General features: G+C 40.1%; 2 protein-coding genes across 3 annotated transcripts; one reads left to right on the plus strand and one right to left on the minus strand.

Moving 5' to 3' along the window:
- Positions 1–530: 530 nt before the first annotated feature.
- Positions 531–4,689, plus strand: LOC129829846 (probable G-protein coupled receptor 173). 2 transcript variants are annotated; one of them, XM_055891823.1, is made up of 3 exons: positions 531–1,313; positions 1,575–1,604; positions 2,600–4,689. In XM_055891823.1, exon 3 carries the CDS (start codon positions 2,829–2,831, stop codon positions 4,032–4,034), a length of 1,206 nt encoding a protein of 401 aa, XP_055747798.1. In that variant the 5' UTR covers positions 531–1,313; positions 1,575–1,604; positions 2,600–2,828; the 3' UTR covers positions 4,035–4,689. The 2 variants fall into 2 exon arrangements, with proteins under 2 accessions (XP_055747798.1, XP_055747797.1); XM_055891822.1 differs by lacking the exon at positions 1,575–1,604.
- A 1,378-nt stretch (positions 4,690–6,067) lies between these two features.
- LOC129829843 (histone-lysine N-methyltransferase SUV39H1-like) lies at positions 6,068–19,703 on the minus strand. Its single transcript, XM_055891815.1, has 7 exons — positions 19,233–19,703; positions 18,629–18,816; positions 17,924–18,256; positions 8,635–8,961; positions 8,291–8,437; positions 8,025–8,154; positions 6,068–7,787 (listed from the first exon to the last, which is right to left on the minus strand). Exons 1-7 carry the CDS (start codon positions 19,249–19,251, stop codon positions 7,426–7,428), a joined length of 1,506 nt encoding a protein of 501 aa, XP_055747790.1. The 5' UTR covers positions 19,252–19,703; the 3' UTR covers positions 6,068–7,425.
- Between the last annotated feature and the right edge of the window lie 91 nt (positions 19,704–19,794).

The following is a 19,794-nucleotide window of genomic DNA, read 5'->3' on the forward strand; positions in this document are numbered from 1 at the left end:
AGACAGGTGTAAGCCTTTCCAAATCATGTACAATCAATTGAATTTACCACAGGTGGACTCCAATCAAGTTGTAGAAACATCTCAAGGATGATCAATGGAAACAAGATGCACATGAGCTCAATTTCGAGCCTCATAGCAAAAGGTCTGAATTCTTATGAAAATAAGGTATTTCTGTTTTTTGTTTGTAATACATTTGCAAAAATTTCCAAAAAACAGTTTTCGCAATGTCATTAATTGTGAGTTGTGTGTAGATTACGAAGGATATTGTTTTATTTAATCAATTTTAGAATAAGGCTGTAACATAACAAAATGTGGAAAAAGTCAATGGGTCTGCATACTTTCCGAAGGCACCGTAAAAGGGAAAATCATGATTTGATAGGGATTAGCCCCCCATCCAAGAAATACCAAACATGCATTAATCATATTTTTCAGGTGTTTATATGATGTTGAATTTATCGTTTTTGTATTTCATATATTTAGTTATGACTCTGACGCTCTCTGTCTCTCTCTCTCTCTGACTCTATCGCTCTCTCTCTCTCTCCCCTACGAATAGAACCGACGAACTCCGCGAGTAGGCGAGCAGCATCCACACAAGCAGCCATTTAATTAATTGGGATTACTTTAAATACATTCATTTAAATACTCTACATTTTTTAGTTTGACCGTAATGCGATAGGAATTCCAATAATGATCATTTTCTATATGCCAAATCAAATGCGGTCCGCTATAATTAGGCAAATGCAATGTGGACCTTCACCTGACAACAAAAACAGACTGGCTACAAATGACGGGGTTAATAAATGCACAGCGTTCACTTCTAAATAATGAAAATAGAGATTGATCGAGGTTATTTTGAAGACGGATGGATGGAAATGCATAAACAAGGAGCGTCAAGACGTTCGTCAAGGGAAACTCGATATTTCACCGCTATGAAAATCTTAGATCTGACGATATAGAGGAAGATAGATTGTATTGCAGGCTACATAGAAGCTAGCCGCCTACGTGCTGTAACCTCTCCTAAATTGTCTTTAGACTCTATATTTACCTCCGACGTGACAATACATCCGAGGATCGTGCAAAGTACATGAAATGATGGACACGAAAATTGGACACACCTTTGTCTGTGTGAAACTTATGTTTAAGCGGCTCAGTGAATATTAGGCTACCTGTGGCCGAATTGTATCATCGCTCAGAGGACAGACATAGCCTATCTTGAGTGTGGTGGTTTCACTATTGACTGAAGAATGTGTTAATATCAGTGTCGCCTCTCTGACTGAGGTTTCCCGCATCTTTACAAATCCCAGAAATCGAAGGTAAGTTATTTCTGTATATGAATCAAATTACCAAATGGAACATGATGATCCACCTGTATATATCTCTTTCCCATGCTGGATGCTCACAGGGCATAAAACATATAAAAAGTAAACGCATTGATGAAGTGATTTGAGTTCATGCAGAAGTATGTTTTTTTATCAAAGCTAGTCATTAGTAGCAAGGCCTATGATTAAGATTGCATAAATCCACATTCTTATTTGGGATGAAAGCAGTATTGCAATAATTTTCCTTTTATTTAGGCCTCCCTGCAGACCCAGCTCCAACAACAGGTGCGTCCTTATCGTTATATGAGTTGCCTAGGCGCGGCGCTGTTCAGTGGCAGTGGTGCTGATAAATCTGCGATCAGTCCTTTGTTTTAGTTCGCGCTGGTGTGGCGCTGTCCATGGTGCTAAATGTTTGAGTGCTAGGCTCAACAATGAATTCCCGAAGGTCAGTTAGTTAGATTTCTTTATTGTACCTGCGGCTTCTACAATTAAGTTACAACATGTTTGGGTTACGGTATTCTAATGTGCAGAAAATAATCTCGTTTCCTCTTCAATGCCCTGCATGCAATGTAAACATTTTCTTGCTATATTGTTATTACGTTTAGGAATACATTGTTCATGGCCTATGTATTCAAATATTAGGGAATCGTTTATATTCTATGAAGTCAACAGGTTAATCAATCACTCTCAGATCTACTCATAGACCCACATCTGCTTCCCAACTCCTTTGTTCAGCTGTAGGCCCAAATGGTAACGTTATTTCCATTTTACAGTGTCTTATAAATCACAGACTACCAATTTTGAGTACCCTTTTTTGGCACAAACACTATTTTCACATTTAGAATGTGAATTAGTTGCTCTATTGCTGTCTGTCTTATTGTACCTGATTGATTGTTCTCTGCTCCATCCCCTATACACCCCCATGCATGCACTCAAACACCTACACTCCTGAACAAAGTATGTGAGCTGTTGTATCTTAGCAACGGGCAAGGTAATTACTGAGAGAGCCAAGGAGCTGGCATGCTGGAGAACTGTTGATTTGATCCCAGCAATAGAAAGACAGGAAGGTGGAGATATCCTCACTGTTGCCCAACACACGTTTCTGGAAGCCATGTTTTAGTTATCTTTGTTGTTTTTATGGATCCGAATCGGTCTGACAAAGGTATGAGCCAAGGCTGCCTGTTTTACAGATGATTGCTCTCTGGTAAATGTATAAATATGTTAGCTATGTCCTCCTGGAGTTAGTGTCAATGCACTGTCTTCTGTTTCTTTGTTCACAGGTGCTAAATGTAATGGAGACAAATGAGCCTGTTATGTAGAATGGATCCTCACATATCCCTGTAAGAGGCGGGACAAAGGGAGGAAACCCCAGGACGGACGATAGGAGTGCTGCTGTGCCAAAGGCGGAAGAGTGGCGTCGGTCCGAGAGAGAGAGAGAGAGAGAGAGAGAGAGGGGGGGGGGTAGAATCACCCTAGTACCCCTACCCCTAGAATCATAGAGTTGAAGGCATGTCTAACCAGACCCAGATCTTTGGCATTGATGGCCCAGGGAGCCTGCTGGCAGTGTTGGCCTCACAGAGGGCCAGTAGCATTAGCAGCACCAGCAGCAGTGAAGGAATCTCAGCTGCGGCCGTGTCCACCTATGTCAAGTTGGTGTTCCTGGGCCTGATCCTCTGTGTCAGCCTAGCAGGCAACCTGCTGGTGTCTCTGCTGGTCCTCCGAGAACGGGCCCTTCACAAGGCCCCCTATTTCTTCCTGCTGGACCTTTGCCTAGCTGATGTTATCCGTTCTGCTGCCTGCTTCCCCTTCGTCCTGGTGTCTGTCCACAACAGCTCGGCATGGACCTACAGCTCCTTCAGCTGCAAGCTGGTGGCCTTCCTAGCTGTGCTCTTCTGTTTTCACGCTGCCTTCATGCTGTTCTGTGTGGCTGTGACCCGCTACCTGGCCATCGCCCACCACCGCTTCTACACCAAACGCATGACTGTCTGGACTTGCGCTGCCATCATCTGTATGGTCTGGACTTTGGCCATTGCCATGGCGTCTCCGCCTGTCTTTGACGTTGGGACGTACAAGTTCATTCAAGACGAGGACCAGTGCATTTTCGAGCATCGCTACCTTAAGACCAATGACACTCTGGGCTTCATGCTCATGCTGGCCGTCGTGGTCCTGGCCACTCACGGTTTCTACACCAAACTCCTGCTGTTTGAATACAAGCACCGCAAGATGAAGCCTGTCCAGCTAATGCCGGCCATCAGCCAGAACTGGACCTTCCACGGCCCGGGTGCCACGGGTCAGGCAGCAGCCAACTGGATCGCAGGCTTTGGCCGAGGCCCAATGCCCCCCACCCTACTGGGCATCAGGCAGACTTTGCACAACCAGCAGCACCGGCGCCTGCTTGGCATGGAGGAGGTCAGATCGGAGAGGAGGCTAGGCAGGATGTTCTACATCATCACCCTGCTCTTCCTGGTACTCTGGGCTCCTTACATAGTGGCCTGTTTCTGGAGGGTGTTTGTCAAGTCCTGCTCCATCCCTCACAGGTACCTCTCCATCACAGTGTGGATGAGCTTCGCCCAAGCAGGAGTCAACCCTATCTTCTGCCTCCTGCTCAATGAGGACTTGAGGAAAGTGCTGAGGGCCCACCTGCCCACCTACAGCAGGACTAGACAACACCAACAGCTGCACCGCCATGAGCTGTTTGTGTTCACCATCACATGATGCACTACTATATCATGTGATGGGGTGGGATTGGGGTGTTTTGTTTATATCATACAGAAATGCCATCTGCCCTTTTTTTGTAAAGAGAATGTTTATCAGACGCTACTATTTTTGCAAATGTATTATGACTTTGTTTCATATGTAATGTGCAGATGATGTGTGTGTGGACACGTGCAGTATGAGAAGCAGGTTTGTAGTAATACTTAGTAATGAACATTCTCAGATTCTCATTAACATGTTAAAACTGATTTTCTTTAGTTCAATAGAGGGGATTGCAACGGCACCATAAATAGCAGGATATACTGTGTACAAAACATTAGGAACTCTTTCCTAAAATTGAGTTGCACTCCCCCATATTACCCTCAGAACAGCTTCAATTTGTCAGGGCATGGACTGCAAGGTGTCGAAAGTGTTCCACCGGTATGCTGGCCAATGCTTTCCACAGTTGTGTCAAGCTGGCTAGATGTCCTTTGGGTGGTGGACCATTCTTGATACACACGGGAATCTGTTGACCATTAAAAAAAAACAGCAGCGTTGCAGTTCCTGACACACAAGAACTGAACACACAAGAAGTATGGTAGTAAGTGCGCCTGGCACTTACTACCATACCCCGTTCAAAGGCACTTCATCCCCCCCCCCCCCCCCCCCCCCCCCCCCCCCCTCTGAATGGCACACATACACAATTGAGGTCTCAATTGTCTCAAGGCTCGAAAATCCTTCTTTAACTTGTCTCCTCCACTTCATCTACATTGATTGAAGAGGATTTAACAAGTGATATGAATAAGGGATCATAGCTTTCACCTGGATTCACCTAGTCAGTCTAGGAAAACCTGCTCTTTCCATTATATAATGTTTTGTACACTCAGTGTAGGTTATGATCAACTGCAGTCTAAACTGGAAAGAATCTAAATGTGCATTGTAACAAGATCCATATGATTTTGTAGTTTATTTTACCATCTGGGAATGTTTGAAATTCAGTGTTAATTATTTCTTTAAACCTTTACAGGATCGGCGGGTCCCCCGTGGGACGGTTGAGCTAATGTAGGCTAATGCAATTAGCATAAGGTTGTAAGTAACAAGATTATTTCCCAGGACATAGACATATCTGATATTGGCAGAAAGTTTAAATTCTTGTTAATCTAACTGCACTGTCCAATTTACAGTAGCTATTACAGTGAAAGAATACCATGCTATTGTTTGAGGAGAGTACACAGTTATGAACTTGAAAATGTATTAATAAACCAATTAGGCACATTTGGGCAGTCTCGATACAAAATTTCTAAAATAAATGCAATGGTTCATTGGATCAGTCTAAAACTTTGCACATACACTGCTGCCGTCTAGTGGCTAAAATCTAAATTGCAGATGGGCTGGAATAATACATTAAGGCCTGTCTCTCGCATTTAAAAACAATGGTACAAACAAAATACAAAAAAAGCATGTTTTTTTCTTTGTATTATCTTTTACCCGATCTAATGTGTTATATTCTCCTACATTAATTTCACATTTCCACAAACTTCAAAGTGTTTCCTTTCAAAAAGTATCGAGAATATGCATATCCTTGCTTCAGGTCCTGAGCTACAGGCAGTTAGATTTGGGTATGTCATTTTAGGTGAAAATTGGTGGGAGGGAAAGGGGCGGATCCTTATTAAATGTCTGAACATTCCCTTGTTCAAGGAGACAGCATTTCTAAATGCAGAGAACAAAATAACATTCCAACATCAAGTGTCATTTTTCATGGTTCCCAGATTGAAGTTAAAAAATCATGTTCGGACATGAAAAAACAAACTGAGAAGTGAACTGGGGTTGAAATTTGAGGGCCTGGCATTCTTTTGTAATATATTCTCTTGTACAGCATTTGAAGTGGCAGTTGTTTTTCCACTCACCAATAAAGTCTACTTTTGATGCATTTTGATCTGGCTTCTGAGTGCTGACTTCAAGTTTCAATAGGACCCATATCCTTAGCAATCAAAGAAAGAAAAACAACTTGAGATCAACATTCAGTGGGTATAATAAAATATTAATTTAGCTAGTTTTACTCTTAAAAATAAAAAGGAATTTTATTTACAGAAAGATCTGGACCAAGATGAGTAGCATGCTCAATATACAGTGTAGCTTTGGCAACTGAATGCAACTGAATGACATCGTTCATGGAATGTCTGGTCAAATTACATGACTGGAACTCACACTGGGAAGAGTTCTGACAATTCCATCAGTCTATGGCTGTATTCTGATTCTCTACACTTATCCAGAATTGTGCACTCATTCACTCCCCCTCTTGCATTTAAAAACATTGGATTGATCTAAGCATGGCTGGAGGGAGTTTTCTCCATATTACTGACACCATGAGGGGGAGCGTACTAGTGTACACTTCCGGAGAAGGGTAGAGAATTGGAATAAGGCCGTTGTAACATATTGCAACCTCAATGAGGGGCAGTAGCTCCATCCACCAATGACTGAGGCCTCATACAGTGAGTGACGGGCCTACAGCGTGTAATTGATGCCTTGCCCCCCTATTGCAACCCAGGCACAACAAAGCACTTTCCAAACTCTATCAATGGCTCCTGTTCCTAAGAAGCCGTAGAACACACCTTTTTAACTTTCACATATGCCAGTGTTGTACAACACATGATTACATGAAAAGGAAGAGTAGTTATTCAGCATGTATGCATTGCTATATACACACTACCGTTCAAAAGTTTGGAGTCACTTAGAAACGTCCTTGTTTTTGAAAGAATTGCACATTTTGTCCAATAAAACTAGTCTAAAGAAGGCCAGTTATGGCTTCTTTATTCAGCCCAACCGTTTTCAGCTGTGCTAACATAATTGCAAAAGGGTTTTCTAATGATCAATTAGCCTTTTAAAATGATAAACTTGGATTAGCGAACACAACGTGTCATTGGAACACAGGAGTGATGGTTGCTGATAATGGGCCTCTGTAGATTTTCATTATTATTATAATTTTTTATCTGCCGTTTCCAGCTACAATAGTCATTTACAGCATCTACACTGTATTTCTGATCAATTTGATGTTATTTAATGGACAAAAAAGTGATTTTATTTAAAAAACAAGAACATTTCTAAGTGACCTCAAACTTTTGAACGGTAGTGTACATTCAATGAGATCGGATAGCAAAAAAATTGGATTTGAGTGTCGTATACTAAAACCAAATAACTAACAAAAAAAAACAAAAAAACATGTAAGAAACAAATAAAAAAACATGATGCCCCAAACACTAATGAATAGTTTATGATCATATAGGGCAAAATATTCACAGACACCATAGTATACATTTAAAATGACAGAAATAAAGTTGAATTGTCATGATGACAATCCTGGAAAAGTAAAATGTATGAATTTGTCCTTGCTGCAACCCTAAAACAAGTACCCCTAAAACAAGTACCCCCTGCAATTGTCTGTCCCACACTTGCACTCCATGCGCACTCGCTTTTTGGGTGATCCAATCATGAGAGGATCCTTTTTGGGTGATCCAATCATGAGAGGATCCTTTTTGGGTGATCCAATCATGAGAGGATCCTTTTTGGGTGACCCAATCATGAGAGGATCCTTTTTGGGTGACCCAATCATGAGAGGATCCTTTTTGGGTGACCCAATCATGAGAGGATCCTTTTTGGGTGATCCAGTCATGTGAACCTTCTTGGGTGATCCAGTCACGAGAGAAGCCTTTTTTGGTGATCTAGTCATGCTGAAATTGGAGTCCATCTTTGTACTCTCCACATCTATTGGATCAACTAGAAAGGGAACGGAAAACAGACCAAACGATAGATTGTGTTATCTTGAAACAGGTTGCTCTATGATCTAAATGGGTGGTCCTTAGTCTTACCCTGTCCTTTCCATCTGCTCTATATCAGGCATATGAATTCCTACTCCATTTTGTAACCTCTCGAAAATGCAGTTCTTTACTGTATTTCCATATCATTAATTTCAGTGATCTTAGGATCTGTGGAGATATATCAGATGAAACCTACTCTGCATATTGTAGTCGAAGGTGAGCTCCTCCCCAGCGCTGATACCACGGTTTGAGAAGAAAGCCAGGCGTGGCAGTCGCTCATCCAGGTTGTCTATGAATACGTTATACACCTGCAGGTTAGGGTTGCACTGTAGGATAGAGGTAGGAAAGGTGAAGCCCATTTTTATTTTAGGACACTCAAACATTGCCTTATCACAGAGAAATTCCAATGTAGCCTATGTACTTGTGCCTACAAACTGCAATAAATGAACTTGAACTACTCACACTGTGGTTGACAAAGTGGGATACATTTCCATAGTGAGCAGCATCAATGGTGTACTCATCCTCCACATAGTCCAGGTCAAACAGGTACGTTGCTCCCTGTCTGTCATAGACCTGACCCCGCCTCTCTGCCTCCTCTGTAGTGATGATCTGGATGGAACACAGCACAGCCAATCACAAGAGAGAACCACCATCTACTATAACACAGCCAGGAAACACCAAGTCCTGCATGAGAGGAAATCCACGAGTTAGTATGTTGATGTTCGCTTGTCAAATGTTACAGCTGCTGGTGATAATAGAAACCGAGCACCAAATATGTGGTCTCTATAATCAAAGTTATTTTTTACCTCTCCAACATACTCCATGACGAATGAATGCCTTCTGACACGCTCAGAGGTCCGTACTCCCCACCCCCGCCCGTTGTCTGTTTTGAAGATGCAGAGGGTATGCTGGATTCCTCTCTGTACCACTCTGTTGGGGCAGTCTGGTCCACAGCGACACATATTGTTGCACTCATAGATGGGCTCCCCAGGCTTAACCTTCACCTGCCCACACTCGTTGTAGGCAAAGCCATGTCCCAATACTCCTGGGCAGCAACCACCCACAGGGTTCTCCAAACAGTTGGTGCACTCGCACCCCACTGCCATTGTCGTCATCGAAATGCCCTCACCCACCTAGGAGAAAAGCTTTGATTTCTATATACACTATCGGGCAAAAGTTTAACACCTACTCATTCAAGGGTTTTTATTTAAAACTATTTTCTATATTATAGAATAATAGTGAAGACATTTAAACTATGAAATAACACATATGGAATCATGTAGTAACCAAAAAGTGTAAAAATCTAAATATATTTTAGATTCTTCGCCTTGATGACAGCTTTGCACACTCTTGGCATTCTCTCAAAAAGCTTCACCTGGAATGCATTTCCAACAGTCTTGAAGGAGTTCCCACATATGCTGAGCACTTGTTGGCTGATTTTGGTTCACTCCGCGGTCCAACTAATCTCAAACCATCTCAATTAAGTTCAGGATGGGGGATTGTGGAGGTCGGGTCATCTGATACAGCACGCCATCCCTTTCCTTCTTGGCCAAATAGCCCTTACACAGCCTGGAGGTGTGTTGGGTCATTGTCCTGTTGAAAAACAAATGATAGTGGGACTAAGTGCAAACCAGATGGGATTGCATATCGCTGCAGAATGCTGTGGTAGCCATGCTGGTTAAGAGTGCCTTGAATTCTAAATAAATCACAGACAGTGTCACCAGCAAAGCACCCCCACACAATCACACCTCCATGCTTCACGGTGGGAACTACACATGCGGAGATCATCCGTTCACCCACACCGCGTCTCACAAAGACATGTCAGTTGGAATCAAAAATCTCAAATTTGGACTCCAGACCAAAGAACAACATTTCCACCAGTCTAATGTCCATTGCTCATGTTTGTTGGCCCAAGCATGTCTCCTCTTCTTATTGGTGTCCTTTAGTAGTGGTTTCTTTGCAGCAATTTGACCATGAAGGCCTGATTCACACTGTCTCCTCTGAACAGTTGATGTTGGATGTGTCTGTTACTTGAAATCTGTGAAGCATTTATTTGGGCTGCAATTTCTGAGGCTGGTAACTAATGAACTTATCCTCTGCAGCAGAAGTAACTCTGGGTCTTCTTTTCCTGTGGCGATCCTCATGAGAGCCAGTTTCATCACAGTGCTTGATGTTTTCTGCGACTGCACATGAAGAAACTTTCAAAGTTCTTGACATTTTCCCGGATTGACTGACCTTCATGTCTTAAAGTAATGATGGACTGTCATTTCTCTTTGCTTATTTGAGCTGTTCTTGCCATAAGAGCTGTTCTTGTTCTTGCCATCTTTTACCAAATAAGGCTATCTTCTGTATACCTTGTCACAACACAACTGATTGGCTCAAAAGCATTAAGAAGGAAAGAAAATCCACAAATTAACTTTTAAGAAAGCACACCTGTTAATTGAAATCCATTCCACGTGACTACCTCATGAAGCTGGTTGAGAGAATGCCAAGAGTGTGCAAAGCTGTCATCAAGGCAAATGGGGGCTATTTAAAGAATCTCAAATATAAACCCTTTTTTGGTTACTACATGATTCCATATGTGTTATTGCATAGTTTTTCTATGTTATTCTACATAGTATTCTACAATGTAGAAAATAGTAAAAATAAATTAAAACCCTTGAATGAGTAGGTGTTTTAAAACTTTTGACCGGTAGCGTACATTTTTATATTTGTACTGTATTGCTGATGCATAATACCGCAGGGATAAAGAGGGCGACATCACTACAGTTGAAACATGTCATTGATACAAAGTACTGGTGATATACAAGCCTTTGCACACCTTGTAGTTGTTGATGTAGGTGAAGTTATTAGGAGGGCCCTCCAGGTCCACACGGTTGCGGACCAGGATGCGTTTGGTGAGGCATCCGACACTGTTGTTTTTTTTTTTTTTTTTTTTGGGGGGGGGTGGGGGGGGGGGGGGGGGGGGGTGGGGGTGGATCAGCTTAATATTGCGGAAAGAATGTTGCTTCCAATGTAATTGTCGGCATCATTTCCAATCCCCCATACTTTTTGGGGTAAATATATATATCCATTCACGTATGCATACATATACACATATATACATACACATACCTACATAAACATACATACTTTTTTTAAAGAGTATACCTTTATTATTATTCCCCGCAAACCCTACCACCGATCCCCCAATTGGAGTAAACTGATAAACATTTCTGTTTTTACCTTCAATTTATACATCTTATACACATTTTACAGACACAGTCTACTTTATAATAGTTCTCTCTTGTTTGTTCTTAGTCCTTCCTCTATTTATGTTGTCCATCCAGTTTGATTTCCACTTGTAACTGTGCTATTTCACAATACCTCCGCACCTATACACATTTCACAGATCCCGTATGCCCTACATTGTTTATCTTGTTATTAGTCCCACCCTTCAGCTCCACTCAACCTTTCCCATCTATCTTCCAACATCATCCATTTCGGATTTTTATTTGCCATATATTTTTCAACTGTGCTATGATGCTTCACAAAAGATTTGAATCTTCCTATTCTCATAGCTTCCACGGATTGTAAATTAAAACTACAATTTTTTTCTAAAATAATTATTATATTATTGATTGATTGACTATGGCTTTTCAAATCCCCCAGTATTGCTATCTGTAGCGTTAGTTCTACGCAAATGTTGCAATTCTTCAACCATTCCTGGACCTGTGACCAAAAACGAGCTACATGCGGACAATACCAAAATAAATGGTCTAATGACTCTGCCTCCTCACAGCAGAATCTACAGAGCTGAGAAGATTGTATCCCCCATATATATAACATTCTATTAGTTGCAAAAATTTTGTACAATAATTTAAATTGAAAAATTAGAAGTTTTGAATCCGGCGTTGTTTTGCGTATCAATTCATAAACCATGTGCCATGGAATGGGTACATCGAAAATCTCTTCCCAACTATTTTGCAATTTATATGGCACAGCTGTAAGTTTTTTGGTCCTTAAATGAAATTGGTATATGTTTTTATTTATCACACTTTTTTTAACCATTTATGTTCTTTAATATAAGGCCGACATACAAGTTCCTTACTTTTATCCCCTTCCACCTGCCTCTTCCATTTTTGTGGTAATGCTGCAATTAATTGGTTGTAATTTTGGGTAGAGCAGACATTTCCATATGTCTGTGTTAGCTGCATGTGTGACATTACTCCACCAGTCCTATTTATGATATCATTCACAAAAATTATACCTTTTTTAAACATTTCTTCGATAAATACAGTTTTTTTTATCAATTACTATATTTGAATTTAACCACAGATTTGTTGTACTATTTGTTCCGTCCTTTCAGGTGGATTAAACTGAAATTGCAACCAACTTTCTAAGGCTTGTTTAAAAAATAAAGATATTTTGGAGATTATTTCCTTTTCAAGCAACCGAAAGTGAGCAGGTGTAATCTGAATAAAGGGAAAAAGGCCCTTCTTGAACATAGGATGAGACATTCGTACCAATCTACTAGAGAACCAGTTTGGATTTAAGTATAACTTTTGTTTGACTGATGCCTTTAGTGAGAGGTCTAATGCTTTAATATTTAATAATTTCTGCCCTCCGAATTCATATTCGTTATATAAATAGGCCCTTTTAATTTTATCTGGCTTGCCGTTCCAAATAAAATTGAATATTTTTTGTTCATATAATTTAAAAAGCAGGTCACTAGGTGTAGGCAAAACATAAGCAAATAAGTAAACTGTGATATGATTAAAGAGTTAATCAGGGTGATTTTCACACAAATAGACAGGTATTTTCCTTTCCGTGGTAGCAAGATCTTATCTATTTTTGCTAACTTTCTATAAAAATTTATTGGAGTGAGATCATTTCTTTCTTTTGGGATTTGTATACCGAGTATGTCCACATCACCGTCAGACCATTTAATTGGTAAACTACATGGCAATGTAAAATGTGTATTTTTTAGTGATCCAATACGTAATTTGGTACATTTATCATAATTTGGTTTTAATCCAGAGAGGATAGCAAATGTATCTAGATCCTCTAAGAGGCCGTGGAGAGATTCTAGTTGTGGTTTTAAAAGAAAACATGAATCATCAGCGTACAATGACACCTTAGTTTTTAGGCCCTGGATTTCTAATCCCTTAATATTAATGTTTGATCTAATTTTAACAGCTAACATTTCGATGGCAATAATAAATAGATATGCCGATAGTGGACAACCTTGTTTTACTCTAGATAGTTTAAAACTTTCTGAGATGTAGCCATTATTTACTATTTTACACCTAGGGTTACTATACATAATTTTTACCCATTTTATAAGAGATTCCCCAAAATTGAAATATTCTAGGCATTTATATATAAACTCCAGTCGTACTTTATCAAAAGCCTTTTCAAAATCAGCTATGAAAACCAGGCCTGGTGTCCCCGATATTTCATAGTGTTCTATTGTTTCCAGTACTTGCCTTATATTATCTCCAATGTATCGTCCATGTAAAAAACCTGTCTGATTAGGATGAATAATATCTGACAAAACTTTTTTTATTCTATGCGCCAAGCATTTTGCTAGGATTTTTGCATCACAACACTGAAGTGTAAGAGGTCTCCAATTTTTTAAATGGACTGAATCTTTATATATACCACTTGGGTCCTGTTTCAGTAATAATGATATCACACCTTCTTGTTGCGTGTCTGATAATCTATCATTTATATAGGAGTGGTTAAAACAAGCTAATAATGGTCCTTTGAGTATATAATTTTTTTTTTTTGTATACTTCCACTGGTATGCCATCCAGTCCTGGAGTTTTCCCATCCTTAAAGTCCCCAATTGCATCAAGTAGTTCCTCCTCTGTAATTAAGCCTTCACATGAGTCTTTCTGTACAGATGTTAATTTTACATTATTATTAGGGAAAAAATCCATACAATTAGTTTCAGTTAGTGGAGATGGAGGAACTGAAACGAAAATATATTCTTAAAGTACTTTACTTCCTCTTTCAAAATATCATTTGGTGAATCATGCGTGACTCCATCATTTGTAACAAGTTAATACATTTTTTTTGGTAGCATTTCTATATTGAAGATTGAAAAATAATTTGGTGCATTTTTCCCCATATTCCATCCAGTTCGCTTTATTTTTGTAATATATTACACTGGATCTTTCTTGAATAAGGTCCTCCATTTCTTTTTGTTTTTCCTCTAACTTATTCTGTGCCTCTATGGTACCGTTTTTATTGTTATCTAACTGTACTGTTAGTCCTTCAATTTCCTTTGTTAATATGGACTCTTTTGATCGAAATTGCTTTTGTTTTATAGATGAGTACTGAATTGCATGGCCTCTAAAGGCACACTTAAAAGTGTCCCATACAATATGGGGATCTGCTGTACCTTTGTTATGTCAAAAAAAGTCAGTTATAAATTCTTCTGTCCTAGTTCTAAACAATTTATCATCTAGTAGGCTTTGATTAAATTTCCAATATCCTCGCCCACGTGGAAATTCTGTAAGAGTAATATATATGCCAATTATGTGATGGTCCGACCGCATTCTGTCCCCTATCAAACACTTTTTAACTTTTGGTGCCAGAGAGAATGATATAAGAAAGTAGTCAAGGCGACTAGCTTGATTAAGCCTCCGCCATGTATATCTCACTAGGTCAGGGTATTTAAGTCTCCATATATCCACTAATTCCAATATATCCATGACATTCCTGATTTCCTTAAGTGCCTGAGGGTGATAGTTTGTAGTGTGATTTCCTTTCCGGTCCATAGAGGTATTTAAGACCGTATTAAAATCTCCCACTATAATAATAGAGTCTAGTGTTGCTTGTAGAGTTGATACATTCTTATATATATTGTCAAAGAAGCTTGGATCATCATTATTCAGACCATATAGGTTAATAAGCCATATATGTTTATTGTCCAATAACATATTTAAAATAATCCATCTACCTTGAGGATCTGTTTGGACAAGTTGCACATTTGGATCAAAGTTATTATTAATTAAAACCATCACCCCTTTTGAATTTCTTTGCCCATGGGAGAAATATATTTCGCCCCCCCAGTTCTTTTTCCACAAAACCTCATCTAAAACTGTTGAATGGGTTTCCTGTAAACAGTAGATATTATAATCCTTCTCTTTTAGCCAGGTAAATACTGATCGTCTTTTCTTATTATCTGCTAAGCCATTACAATTGTAACTGGCTATACTTATTTCACCACTTACCATAATGAGACACACCTTTCAATTATTTTTATCAAAATATATGTTTGTAAACGTCCTATTAAAAAGTAACATAATGATTGAGTGTCTATATAGTTGTACCATGACATTTGCATCTCCACTAAACAAACCTCCAATTGGTCCCCACTATTCCACCCACCAAAAGCCCCCATCTCGAGTTTGGTTGTCATCCCAATGCCCGGCAGACCACCCCCGACCCCCCGCATCGCACAGCCCCGGACCGACTGGGATCCATCCTTCGAAAAGTGCACACAGCACCATCCACCGAACCGAAGCAGATCCATTGCCAAATGCATTTCCATCGCCCTCACCTCGATTTTTATTACATATTGCTGTGAATCATCCTCTATAGTCCCTAACATCTTTTACTTCTTCCTTCGCAACAGTTGTGGGATACACACATACACCCACACACATTCAGCCCTTACCCCCACACAACCATAAGCTCACCCTCTCAACAATTGCACCATCCCAGAGCCCAACTCAAGATGGGTCATGATTTACAAATGTACTTGCAGCTGCATGAGAAGGCCTGCAAGACCGCGCAAAAAATGAGCATAAATGTAGAGATTTATTTACCATTGTCACATCCTAGATGATAGAGGTCAAATGTACACCTTCTTCCTGAAACACCCACAATACGGTCATCCATTTTGACCATGTTCCCAAGCATCTCCATGCAGTCCGATTGGTTTCGTGCCACCAGGGCCACAATAATATACCCCCTCTCTGAATGTCCGAGTGTGACCCCCTCCCCATGGATTACTGCAGCTAGTGTTGCCAGCACTGCCACTGCCTGGGTGGGGGCACCCCACCGGAATCCCCACCGGCTAGGTACAAGGTCCTCATTAGCAGCTTTGAGAATTTCCTTGTTTATTATGCTCTCCCTTTAGGGGGCTTTGGCTTTGCAGGACCAACCCTGCCAAGCAGGCTCAGAATCTTGAGGGGGCAGTGCTGCTCTTGGTCCCTGACCTCATTTTGGCTGCATACAGACCGCATACAGCATGCACATAAAACAGTTAGGGACTTCTCCTTAGTATCTGGGCCATTCATGTGGGTGTCTAGGGTATAGGGCCATGGACCGTACCATTAAAATAGGATAATAAATAATTAGATATAATTTATTTGAAAAATGTAGTTCCCCATGATAGGACAATAAATAAATAAGACGTGTAATTCATTATAAAAGTATATCCATCATCTGAACAACATTGAAAGCCCTCTCATACCCGGCCCACAGCAATACACTGGCTCTGGGATATGCAACTATTTCATTACTCACTCAATCAACTTTCCAAACATAACAAATAAAAATAAACACACACCACACCATCCACACATACTGTGCCTTCTGTTTACTTAGTTTTTATCTTCACTATATAGAAATAGTGCTTGTGTTCAATTAGTTATATGTGAAGATTTATAGAAAAGCTATATTTTGTATTGTATTGTTACAATCAGTAACCGGGCTTGAATTGTGTTTATTTTCCTCATCTATGAGAACTTTGTAATTTTTAAAATAACCATGGAGTAATCTTTGTGTCTCTGAACAACTGGTTATCAATATATAGTTTATCAACGACGAGAGCTACTCGTTTCGCTTTTAATCTATTTTCTTTGAAAATTGGATACAGAACTTTGCGCCGTTCTGCAATTTCTTTCGGAAACTGATCATTCATGCCAATTTTGGTCCCAGCAAGTCTTTTACCTAGGCTTTTAACCATTATTTTATCTTTAAATGAAGCAAATTTGGCAATGATTGGGCGTTCGTACCTCTGCCCTCTCTGTCCGAGGCGGTGTACACGTTCAAGTTGGATCTTATCGATAACTTCGCGCGGTATCTGAAGCGCTGCAAAAAGGAACTCTAACTACAGATTCAGGAACCTCTCCTTCTTTCTCTTGGATACCTGTAAGTACCAAATTCTCTCTCATGGTTTTAGTTTGTATGTCCAGTAAGCATTCCTTCAGAACGTTGTTCTCCTTTTTAAATTCATTCATTTCGGTTTCAATCTTATTGACCGTCCCTTTTAGCGCGTGTGTTTCCTTCTCCAAAGCCGCAGCTTTTTCATCACTCATCTCTAGGCTTGCCTTCAACTCTTTTATATCTTTACTAACTAATTCAAGTATACCCAGTTTGTCATTTATTGATTTTAACAGATCGGTTTCGACCTTTACCATTGCCGGTGGTGAGAATATTAGATCATCCGTGTCGGTTGAGGAGTCACGTTTTCGTTTTTGATTCGGTTCCCCTGTCTTATTCTCCGTCATGTTTGGGTGTTGCTTGTTTTCGTAATATTTGTCGATAAATGTCTCTAGTCTTAGGATTTGTTTTGTGTTATTATCCAGATTGAAGGTTATCACCCACCAGATTATTTAGTGCTAATATTTTAGTCTAATTTAGCAGATATTTTGAATATTATGTTTTATCTTGAGGTGCTCTACATAACTTCGTTCAGTCCGCCATTACCTTTACGTTACCTTTACGTCCGCCGTCTACCTCATGAAGCTGGTTGAGAGAATGCCAAGAGTGTGCAAAGCTGTCATCAAGGCAAATGGGGGCTATTTAAAGAATCTCAAATATAAACACTTTTTTGGTTACTACATGATTCCATATGTGTTATTGCATAGTTTTTCTATGTTATTCTACATAGTATTCTACAATGTAGAAAATAGTAAAAATAAATTAAAACCCTTGAATGAGTAAGTGTTTTAAAACTTTTGACCGGTAGCGTACATTTTTATATTTGTACTGTATTGCTGATGCATAATACCGCAGGGATAAAGAGGGCGACATCACTACAGTTGAAACATGTCATTGATACAAAGTACTGGTGATATACAAGCCTTTGCACACCTTGTAGTTGTTGATGTAGGTGAAGTTATTCGGAGGGCCCTCCAAGTCCACACGGTTGCGGACCAGGATGCGTTTGGTGAGGCCTCCGACACTGTTGATCTGGGCCTCCCACCTCTGCAGGCTCTGCCTATGCCTGGCCCTCTGCTCCAGGTAAGAGGACAGCTCTGTTTCAAACCGGTTGGGGACTACAGTCTTTTTCTGTCTCTGCAGCTCCAGGAAGACATCGTCCCAGAACTGACGTAGGAGCTCCACACACCGCAGGTTTTTCCTCGGCTCCCAGGTGTTCATGTGATCTGGGTAACCCTTCCATTTAACCAAGTAGAACTCTCGCTCCTAGGAAGAAAAACAGCAGTTGAAAGGAGTCATACTGAACTCTGGCACCCCTGTGACAAGGTAGATCTCACCAAAGATCACTTTAGACATCCAATTGTACACAAGGCCAACAGAAATGTGACTTCCGGCTTTATCCCAACCCCTCCGAAAGACACACATACACATACAGGTTGGAGGTTGGAGCAGGGGAGCAGTTCTCTCTCTCTCAAGTACAGATGGATGCTTTCAGTGACAGCACCACATCAGTTAAGAACTGAAAAGAACAAGTTCATGTTGCCTGTGATGTCCGTCAGAGTATAGCACTGCAAGCTGGATCAATTGAATATCTAGCTCCCAAAATCAATCCAAAGTTTAGCTAGAACTTGTTCTAACCTTTGGTACTCCTGTGGCATTGGCTGTCTTCCTACCAGGAACAAGTGTCCTCTTGTAGTCAAACAGGTACTCCACTTCGAAGTTGTGCATTTGTTTCCTGTTGACCCCCAGATCCAAGCACACAATCCCTTCATGACGACAGAGTGTCTGCAACTGGTACGTTGTCACTTTACATACAACTTGGCACCCTGCAGTGAGTGACAAGCCAGTTAACGTTAGCTAATGTTACACAAAGAACACAACTGTGGTCGCTTCGATCAACAACTATCATAACTCCATTTAGTTATCAACATGTTCAACATTCTGTATGTGCATAACGTTAAGTAGCTAGGTTGCTAACTATTTAAAATGTGATAGTATAGTCACTATTGTTTATCAATGAAAATCAAACAATCAGCATGGCATAGCTACGACCATTGATTGCGAAATAGCTACAGTAGCTGGTTAAATTCGACAAATATCTCATAAACTGTGGTGCATCATCACTTCGCTAATCAACTCCGCGATATATGGTATTTTTAAAAAACGTGATTGTCATAGAACCGCTATAGTTACCGAAGGAAAGTATGCAAAATCCAACGTTTTCTCGAGAATGTGACCTTACCTTTTAAATCTTCCGCCATGTTTACTCCACCGCCAAAATCCCAGGAAGTCTAGCTAGCCAATGGTTGGATCCGATTGTAGAATGACAGGCAGCCCAAATGACCAATAGACTTCTAGCGCACGTGTGGAAAAACAAAACATTTACACTTTGCGACAGAGCAATAGTAATGGCGTCTTTTTTGTAGGCACTAACTCTGCCATGGTTCTTTGGACAAAGCCTATAGGAAAATTTAGTTTTTGTAGGGTTTTAGGATAAACGCAGAAAATAAGGTCTGTGGTAAAAACAGGCTTATTTGTTTGTGAATTTTGAAGCATTTATGTAATCAGAAAAAGCACAAAGGCTTCATAATGGTCACGTTAACTGATATCTATTAGAACAAAACGTGTAAGAGCTCCTCAACCTGTGTTAACCAAACACCTTATTTTCGCCATTCATCCCAAAACCCTATTGTTTCCCCCATTGTAATGGTTGAATAATCCAGAGGTAACTCATTTCCTTTATTATATATATATTTTTTTAACTACATGCTGGATAGCTCTATTGTAACACTAACACTAAACTC

Source organism: Salvelinus fontinalis, chromosome 31 (assembly GCF_029448725.1).
Source record: "Salvelinus fontinalis isolate EN_2023a chromosome 31, ASM2944872v1, whole genome shotgun sequence".
NCBI lineage: Eukaryota > Metazoa > Chordata > Actinopteri > Salmoniformes > Salmonidae > Salvelinus > Salvelinus fontinalis.

What these genes read in the sequence shown, in the direction of transcription:
- LOC129829843 (XM_055891815.1), bottom strand. An exon ending in ATGCCACAGGAGTACCAAAG is followed by an intron (nt 18,257 to 18,628) that starts GTTAGAACAAGT and finishes TTTTCTTCCTAG; the next exon opens with GAGCGAGAGTTCTACTTGGT. An exon ending in CCCACTTTGTCAACCACAGT is followed by an intron (nt 8,155 to 8,290) that starts GTGAGTAGTTCA and finishes TCTATCCTACAG; the next exon opens with TGCAACCCTAACCTGCAGGT.
- LOC129829846 (XM_055891823.1), top strand. Translation starts at nt 2,829, where the DNA reads ATGTCTAACCAGACCCAGATCTTTGGCATTGATGGCCCAGGGAGCCTG.